This window comes from Cupressus sempervirens, chromosome 4 (assembly GCF_028749045.1).
Source record: "Cupressus sempervirens isolate cs-2001-9-10 chromosome 4, ASM2874904v1, whole genome shotgun sequence".
NCBI lineage: Eukaryota > Viridiplantae > Streptophyta > Pinopsida > Cupressales > Cupressaceae > Cupressus > Cupressus sempervirens.
The window spans coordinates 726,100,901-726,111,185 of record NC_143121.1 but is presented as its reverse complement, the minus strand read 5'-3'; the positions used below and the strand labels follow the sequence as shown (position 1 = coordinate 726,111,185).

The 10,285-nt window shown below is 34.4% G+C and overlaps 1 protein-coding gene across 1 annotated transcript; it reads right to left on the bottom strand.

The window, feature by feature from the left end:
• Window positions 1–6,153: 6,153 nt before the first annotated feature.
• On the bottom strand, window positions 6,154–9,480 carry LOC149563328 (protein ACCELERATED CELL DEATH 6-like). The gene is made up of 3 exons (XM_089823999.1): window positions 8,785–9,480; window positions 6,882–7,357; window positions 6,154–6,756 (listed from the first exon to the last, which is right to left on the bottom strand). The coding sequence occupies exons 1-3, from the start codon at window positions 9,278–9,280 to the stop codon at window positions 6,154–6,156; spliced, it is 1,575 nt and encodes a 524-aa protein (XP_089680125.1). The 5' UTR covers window positions 9,281–9,480.
• Window positions 9,481–10,285: the final 805 nt, after the last annotated feature.

Sequence of the window (10,285 nt, the reverse complement as noted above, 5' to 3'; positions counted from 1 at the left end):
TGGGTTATGAGACATTCCTTATGAAGATTGTGTGTCCAATAGTTCGGGGAGATATGAAAGTGGAAGCTTGGCATCGTACCTTTATGAGAGTTATGAGACATTTCATGTGGAGATGGTGTGTCCAATGGTGTTTCGAAGTTGGATGATAGCTGCATAACTATGAGAAAGTCTTACTCCTATATTACATATTTTCAAAGTATAATTTCTACATAATGATTCCTTAGTTGTCACATTAAGTGGGGGTGTCAGAGTTAATGTTCCAATAATAGTCAATAATAATTGTTGCACATGTGGCAAACCTTGTTGAGTTGCTGACAACACAAGTTTAATTTAGGTGCAAGTCAAAGAGTTCTAGTTTAAATCAAGTTCTTATTGTAGATGTGTTTGGTGTCCATAAGTTTCAGTTAGCTATCAAGTTTGTGTGCATTGTCAATCTAATTAGCAGTTATTTAGGAATGTTGTTGGGTCAAGCTATTGTATAAATTTGCATCTATTATTCAATGAAATTAAGTTGGAATTCTTTCTTCTCTCTAATTTGTTTATGCTGTTCTATTTTTCCAATACAAGAAACCTCCTCAAAGCCTCATGCCTCCCTCTAGAAAGGTTGTACAAGAAACTTGCTGCCTAATATGTCTATGTTGATTCCTCTGCACGATTTTGATTGTGATTGTATATGCTAAAAGTATGCTGAGCTACAATAACCATATTGTCCTCCAAATTCTTTAATTTTTGCAAGAAATATAGCCAACAAATAAAATCTGTTATTGGTACAAACACAATGGGTTAGTAACTAATAGAAGTGAGGAGTGCTCTTAAGGTTTTGGTACCATATTAGGAAGCTAAGATCACATATTCATAAGGTGAATAAATAATAAATAAATAAATAGAAAATAATGATCAACACATTAATTAATATAAAATATTTGATAAAGTATGTAACCAAATTGAAACACATGAATATATACAAAGATGGGTGTGAGGTAAGATGGTAAAAACTAGTCAATATCTCCAACCTCTAATGAGATGAGATGGCAAAGTTTCTAAGTGCCCATGCACATGTCATAAGACAAAAATGTGTCTAATCTAAAAAATGTACTTAACCTTTAATCTTAAGGTTAAGTTATATAGAACTATTAAATGTGATTCAAGCTTAGATAAAGATTAGGGAAACCCACTCTAACAAGTACAAAGTATTATGTTGAAATGTCTTTCACTAAAAGTAAGAGAACAAAGATTTTTCCCTAACAAGTTCAAAGTATTATGTTGAAATGTCTTTCACTAAAAGTTAGAGAACAAAGATTGAGAGGTACCAATTTCACCAAATTTATTGACCTTATTCTTAATGATAGTAGTCTTGCATGAATACCAATTCATACATATGTATTTCAACTTTCAATAGAAATGAACACTATGAAATCTAAGATTTTTAAATTTAGAAAAATAATTTTACTTTATAATTTATTAAAAAAAAAATTATAAAAATAATAAATAATTACTTTTAATTATGAAACATCAATTTTCATTCATTTAAAATTAAACAATAGCTCTGATCAAGTTTGAGTCTCTGCCATCTGTGTGGAGTATGAACTTACGTACAACCAAATTGTCTGAAATGAATAACACAAAGTAATAGAATGGAATGAGGAAGTAAAGATTCAAAGATACTATTCTGCTAGTTAATTCTTATTTTGTGAAAAGTATTACATTAAGTATTTAGACGTTTTCTGGTTCCATCCATGAAAGCATAACATCGATTTTGAAATAGTTAATATAATAAACTTGAAATTAATTCATGTTTTCAAAAGAAGTTATAGAGTAAGCGAGAAACTAGGCAGAGAGAACAAAATGCTAGAAGTTTTCAATTTCTAATTGGCTATTAGCAGATTTTAAGATTGCATAGCATTAGCACATGTAAGATATGAACATGCATGTTAACCAAACTGTACATGTATAATGATCATATTATATGCATTACATAAGCAGTGATCAGATTTGTATTGTTTGTATGAGGGACAACAATATCAAGGCAACAGGGTAGTATGTTATTTATGGAAATTAATGTAATATATTTTTTTGCCAAAGCTATTAGTTGTATATGTGCTCAGCCAGATTTCCAAAGGAGTACAACATATACTCAATGATTATATCTACAGTGGATAGATAAAATAAGCATTTGCACACATATAAAATCTGTTTGGGATGTGATCCATATATTTGGGACCGATGGTAATCAATATTCTGACAAGCATTAAGTACATTCTTATCTGCAAATCAAACACTCACTCATGGAAAAAATTTCGCAATAGATTATGTATCACTCCAGAAAACACCACAGGAGAACTGTACCAAAGTAGGAGCTTTCATCCGGACATCCATGGTATCCCCAAGCAAAAAACCCTTCAAGCCTCCATCTCTTCGCCAACATACTAAAACTCGATGTGTGGAGCCAAATGAACAAATCATGAATGGATGTCATCATGATTTTGAAAGCTAGTGTTGGCAGAAAATGATGGAGTGGTTGATGTCTTTTCTCGAAAGGACATTTATATTATAAATACTGACATTTGTAAGATGGAGGGCATGATGCACAAAATGCCTATTGTTGAACACAAGGACAATGTTAAGCGTTGAATGTGAAGTCTTGCTGAAAGGTTCCCAAATCAGCTTTAGAGGGCAGTATAAAATTGTTTTGTTGGCCAATTATGCCGTCTCCGAGAGAAAAGTCCGCCTATGATGGAAGTGACTCTTGTGATGAACAAACACCATTCTGAGTTTTCCAAACAGAGCTAATCAGAGGCAAATGGGGTGCGACTCATGTAGGGAAGATTTGATGTTTTCAATGCCTTATCTCGATGCTTGAGGTACGTATGAGAGGGCATTTGGAATAAAACAGTTTTGAAAGTTTGCGGTGTTGTTATTCTATTAAGAGTGCCTATGGCAGTGATGAGATTCTCATAGAGGAAGCCAGTATTCTCGTAGAGGAAATGTGCCTCGAGTTCTCTAACACACAGATTCGGGAGGCCCCTTAAGAAATCTCAGAGATCTGTCAACAGGTGCCAAGATCTCGTACATTTTCAACTTTTGAAACCCTAACGGACAGGAGGGATCGAATAGAAGAGTGCTCTTCGTGATCGCCATTATTAATTGTCGAGATTCTTTAGCCAAAATATCCTGATGAAAACACATTGCTTTATTACCTTTGTGGACCACTCTTCTATATAACAGAGACTCTTATTGGAATTATGAACTACAACTGCTAATCACCTTCAGTTGACTGAATTACTAAATGGGTTTGCACAATTTTTTTTTTAAAAAAAAGGTGAAAACAAGAAGGTGCCAGAGTTTTTTCATGGCTTAAGTGTAATTTTTCCCTCTCGGTTCTGGTTTACAATAGGCGTCTTACTTGAGACAATCTTTATAAACGACGCTTCCAAGGGCCTTCCGTATGTGTTTTATGCCGCATTAGTGAAGAGACTGTTTCTCACCTTTCCTTCCAGTGCCCTTTTGCCACACAGATTTGGCACCTCTGGTGGAGTGTGTGGGGTTGCTCATGCTGGCATGTTTCCTTTTTGTTTGAATTCTGGGATCGTTTGGGTCACCCTCCTTCTAAGAATTCTTTTTTTCAGGTTGCTTGGTCCATTGGTCCTTCCCTTATTTTGTGGCATATATGGCTTGAGAGGAACATGTGGATCTTTCATGATGTGCACTTTGAGCTCAGGTTCCTGTGGGGGAAAATTATTAATTCTCTTCATGAAACTCTCCAAGCTAAATGTGATGTTGCTGTTGGTTTGGATCCTATAGATGCTGGTATTTACTCACGCTTTTCCTTTGCTCCTCAGAGTGACATTCCCTTTGCTCCCCACACCTGCTCAGCAAATGGAATGAGTGTGACAGTGCTGGTGATATTCAGTTTTTCTTTTCTATCTACAAGGGTTACCATACTAATAACCTCATGAAAGCTTTGGCTATCTTGGTTGCAATGCAACGGTGTTGTCAACGTGGCTGGCAAAGAATTATCTGCAAGATTGATTGGCAGGTGGTTGTCAATTTATTGAATAAAAGGAACTTTGTGATTGTGGATTGGCATTTGGCTCTGGTTATTCAGCTGATCATTCAGCTATGTACTTTTTTGGATTCTGTGTCTTTTATGCATATTCCTCGCAAGTGGAATGGTATGGCTAACTGTTTGGCTAAATGGGCCTCTGAACATGGGCCGCCTTGAAACATTTTTGATCATACGATGCTTCCCTTGATTTATCTTAGAGGCTGGTTCAACTTGTTGACCAAGATAAAGCTCTATAATTCTCTTTGTTTCTTGTTTTGTTCTGCTTTCTTTCGTTTTGAATAAAATTTTTACCCTCATTTAGTAAAAAAAAAAAAGGTGCCAAAGTGAACTTAAAAACAAAACCAACGATTGTTGTTCCTGTTTTACGAGATCTAGAAGGTTCAACTCCTTTCATAACTCGCATCCCATTTCTTTTACACAAATCAAATAAAAATCCTCCTTCAGGAGGATGGTTGATTTCAACACTCGAATCTGCCTCCAACTGGATTTTGACTCAGTCGGTAGCAATTAAAACACTTTGCCAAAGCAACATGACCCTAAATTTTTCACGCTTCAATGCAGACGTCAAAGCCCTTAGAATTCAAAAGCTCAAATTTATTATACTTTTCAAGAATCCCTTTTACCTTCCCCAGCACTGCAAGAACAATTTCTGATAGACATGAATGGTAATTTTTTATAAATACGAACTCTAAAACTTAAAATGCTGCTCATCCTTCAAGATCTAGCTTGCCCGCAGGATTAATTTCAGAGGATTTGTACTGTGCTATGCCAAGCAATTGTGTTAAATTTTGAATATGGTAAATATGTTTAATTTTCAAATTCAAACATAGTTTTGACAAGAAACTCAGTTTAGATACGAATGGATCAAAATACAGCTGCAATCATAGTTAGCACGTTGAAGTACAGAAGACTGCTATATGCAAGGGCTACATGTTTCCCACAGGGTTATCTACCCAAAATCAAAATATGAGATTAAAAAATGATGTTGGCAAGCAACACTCGGGGCAAACGGATTGTATTTTTTTTTTAATCAAAGCTTCCACTCTTTGGGGAATTTTGTCAGACAGTTGCCATGCCGTCTCTGTAATTCTACATTTTTTTGTACCAAATGAAAGTCATTTTGGCAACAATTAAAGATTCATCAGTCAACCCTCTGGATGAAAATTATGCAGGAAATCTGTCTATTGGAGACCAGTAACCCAAAAATCAATTTCATCTGTTTCAGTAGTTTTAAAGTGCTCAATAATCAGGAAATACCATTTTTTTGCAGGTTCTGTTCAGGACGAAACCAGGAGTTCTTTCCAGTTTCAACTTTTCTAATTAATTTAGGTATCAATCATTCTCTACGCAAAGTGGGCTCAAGATGCATCCAGAATAACTAGGGATTAATGTATTCTAGTGGGATTGATTTGGGTGATGGTTTTGCTCTTTTGTCAATTTTTTGGGAGCGGATGCGAACGGCGAGCAAGGCAGTGTTTTTGGCGGTTCTGGAGACGGGAGTGATGTTTTTTCTATCAACAAAACATATTAGCCACATGCATCCCCTTTTAAGAAAATCAGGCAAAAATGCACCTCACATCTGTCTATGGCTTCGATTCAAAGCTCTGCTTGCTCCACTTGTTCTTGTAACTGAAAACAATTCCAAAGTCTGGTTACCAATGACTCAAAAACATCAGCAGAATAATTTAAAAAATTGACTGCATCAATCTAATGCAATGAATCATTGTGCCTTTCTGACAATAGTACTAAATGCAAGCTTATCCCTTACAATTTTTTGTACTAATTTTTACAATTAAAAATTAAACTACACTTGGCGAAAATCCAATCAACCAATAGTAAATTATAATTTAAATGACAAAAAATGTTTATTAAATATTGCATTTTGAAACTTTAGTTTATGTCAACTTGAGAAAATTTTAATAATTGTGTACTATCACCAAAAACATTAGTTCCATGTCTTATACAAGACAGCGACTAATAACTCACATTTATATAAAGTTGTACGTCTTCGACTCTGATATCTACTACCATTTTTCCATTGTTATGAACGAAAGTATTTAGTTGTTAAAAGTATATAGTTGTTATACTCATATATTTGAGCCACTTTTGACATGGCCAGATGCAAGAGAGAACCCCCATACCAAAAATTTGAAATAGTGCTTGCGTGGAGTGAACAAGTATAGTTTTCCTCCAAGTGACAATACCCTTATACACATAGGAAGAAGGCCCACCATAACCCACACAAACACAGCTAACCACAAACACTTGGATGCCACAACCAGATGTATTGCTGCACCAAATGTTAACAATAATGATACCAATGCTATCCATAACACATACAAACTAATTTCAGTTAGTGCTGGATCTTCTATTTGGCTTGCATAAAATGCAAATGTAAGGAGGATTGCAGAAGCAATAGAAGAACAAAAGGCTATTGTGTCAAATATCACAAACATCTTGAAGACACTATTATTTATTAATAGAGGGATCCCTTGACCTTGTTCTTGGGTGTCAATACCTCCTGGCAAAGTGAAAACAGCAGCAAAAGCAACAGTTGCAATTAGAACTGCAGTTACAGATATGAACTCTGGTTTCCATTCTGTTTTTCTGGTCTTGGTTCGTGAACTTATCATTGAGCCCCTATCTAATATCTTGCTTGTAGCGCCACATTTTTTAAGATAGTTTTTAATCTGCAATAAATCAATTCATTTTAAACTTAAATATTTAATAGTAGCTAAACAATAAAGAATCATTACATAATTAGCTTGTTTTTATTAGTTTTTAGAACGATTTCATTAAGAATTTAATCACTTACACTCAAATAAAGTTGTGGGTCTTCATCCTCATTATCTAGTGCAATATCTAATGCTGTTTGCCCACTGTTATCAGTACAATTAATTAGTCTTTCTGACATTATGGAACATATTATGATTTTCAGATCTCCACCAACTCTCTCAAATATCTGTGGTGCATTTTTCACAGCAAGATGCAAAGCATTTCTACCTTCATTGTCAACCATTTCTAGACAATCGCTGCTGTAATTCAATATGAGTTTGAGTAAAGGTGCGTTCCCCTCTTTAGCTGCTATGTGAAGTGCAGATTGCTTGTTTTGGTCCACTTTGTAACAAGAAAGTGTGTCCTCTTTTATAAGCATATCTCCAATTGGGGCAATTTTCTTGGGATTCACTGAAACAGCTGGAACCAATGCAGCCATATGCAATGGAGTTCTGTGGAAGTTGTCTACTTCTTTGGCAAGTTCAGGTCTCTCCTCTAAAAGCTTCTTAATAACACCTGTACAATTTTTTTTTTTTAAGTGTGAAATTGTGAGAAGAGTTATTGGCTGTCCTTCAAGAGTATCCATATTAAGAATGATCTTTTATATATATATATATAAGAATTTAAAAAGTGAAAATAAATTACAGGTGCATTTTTTCATATCTATTAGTGATAGGTTCATTGTATTTACAGATTAAGGAGAATGGAATATTAAATACTTTTTTTTAATAGGGAGTAAGGAAGGCTTGTGAGATGTAAATGGGGAGGACAAAGATGAGTTTTTGGCTTTGTTTTGCAGAAACGGTTGAAACATTAGTTTTTCTTTGTCATATCTATCAAAAGGGATAAATTGTAAATCTATAATTGAAACCATATTGGTGTTTTTTAAGTCTCTTTCAGCCCCCTTTTCACCTGCTGCACTGGTGGCAAGGAAGTTCATGCTTATACCCCTACAAATTCAATCTAGACAAGGAGCAAAAGTTAAATGGGAATAGGGAGATGCTTCTCTTTGGTGTGGACGTTGGATTGCAAGGTTTGTGTAGCTTTGAAACTTAGTGTATTGAGGTCGAGAGAGTTTAGAGTAGCTTCATTTATCTGAAAGCTCTAAATATCATTGGAGCTATTGTGCAGATTACATTTGAGGAAATCTTTTGTTGAAGCAATTAAAGGTAAGTCCTTTCTTGCTTAATCCTTATCTTTGGTGTTCAATGGAGATGACAAGGGTTTTATCCTTAGGAAACTAATTCAATTGTTGAAGTATTGCTCCCAAGATTGAAGAATTCTTATTGGTCGAAAAATCCATTAAAGCTAGACTAAACATTGATGTTCTAAGAGTAGACATTGGTGTTCTAAGAATTTGATTGTTGATATTAGAATCACCAAAAAAAAAAAAAAAATTGTTGGTCTATATTTTCAAAAAATAAATTGTATATCTACAATTGAAACTATATTGGTGGTTTTTAGTCTCTTCACCCTCTTTTCACTTGTTGCACTGGTGGCAATGAATTTCATGCTTATACCCTTACAAATTCAGTCTAGATGGGGTGCAAAAGTTAAATGGGAATAAGGAGTTGTTTCTCTCCGGTGTGGATGTTGGGTTGCAAGGTTCTTGTAGCTTTGAAACTTAGTGTATTGAGGTAGAGAGAGTTAAAAATGGCCTCATTTATGTGGAAGCTCTAAATATCATCGGTACTATTGGTCTGTGTTGATTACATTTGAAGAAATCTTTGGTTGAAGCAACATAAGATGAGTCCCTTCGTATTCAATCCTTATTTCTGATATATAATAGAAATAACAAGAATTTTATTCTTAGGAACCTAATTCAATTGTTGAAGTATTGTCCTCAAGATTGAAGAAAAGCATAATAACTAGATCAAACAATGATATTCTAAGAATTCAATTGTTGATATTAGACCCACCCAAAAAAATGAAGAACAACATACCTGTCCTTAGGTTAGAAACTGCAAGATGTAAAGCCGTTTGACCATCAAATCTCTTGTTGTACTCACTAGAAGTCAGGGGACACAACATTTCAACGATCATGAGATGACCTCCTTCACAAGCTTTAAACAAAGGCGTTTCACCTTCTAAATTGATCTCGTTCACTAAATCTGGGCAAGACTGAAGTAAAGCTTTCACAACTTCCTCATTTCCTCCCAATGCCGCTTCGTGCAAGGCTGTGTTTCCCTCCATATTTTTGGCTCTCAAAAATGTCATCCCATCCTCTGGATCAGCAATTAAGAGTTGAAGCAGCTTTTGAAGGAATTGCAGAGAGCCATGGAAGGCAGCAATGTGAAGGACAGTGTTTCCACCGGGAGTCACCTCATTCACAATTCCCTGTAGCTCCCCAATTTCATTAACAACTCTTATGTTCCCTGATTTGGCTGCTTCATACAGCCTTTTGTTCATTCCTCTGCAAACATACCCACTCTGATCCATATCAAGCTCGGTGAAAACATAATCTAGGCTCAAGGCACTACTTTGATTTGGAGGGGTAAAAAAAACGTGTAGTTTGGGCAGGCAAATTTCTTCAAATCTGTATTTTCAGTCATGAAGTTATTGACTGTTGAAAGCTATGAGGCCTTGACTATAAAGAAAACTTTGAAAACATTTTTAGTAACAATTTACTATCATCTTGACGGGAGAGATTCACATTATATTATTCACAATTTTTAAGTAGCAAACTACCATCATCTGTATGAGAGACTTTCAATAATTCAGTCTTACAATTTGTAGACTATATGTTTGACAGCTTATATGATCATAACTAAGACCAACTTTACAAAATTAAATATATCAAATTATATTTCATATAATTTATATATTTTTAAATTTTAATTATGTAAACTTTTAAAATGAAATTAATTATCAACTACTACTCAAAATTTAGTTATATGTCAATGAAGATTAATCTATTAATGGAATTAATGGTTTATAGTGAGGGATCAAGTCTGGTTAAATGTAACTGTAGGACTCTCATATACTTTGAAGGGACAAAAATATAATTTGTTCTCTTATAAATTGAGAGGTACAAAAAATAATAATAGAACCAATAGTTGCGACTTATATGAAACTATTATGAAAATGTTATTTGATGTGATTATCCAACTAACAATTTAGAATTTCAAACCATTGCTATAGTGTGATTATGTTGTATTTAAATTGGCTTTGAATAATGAATACATATTTAATGGCCTCTCCATACTTTTACAATTATCATGTACAATTCCACTAGGTATTATTGTGACAATTTTATCTTCAACAAGTTCAAATTTGAAGTGGAGATTAGTTCAAGTCAATAGTCTCCAAACTTAAATTTCATTCCACACTAAATGGACTTGAGAAGCCCTTTAAAGCATAATTTTATTTTATATCTATATCTAGTTATGTCTACATTTTGAAGCCTAGGTCACTCATGATCATTCAAATTTTAGTTGAATAATG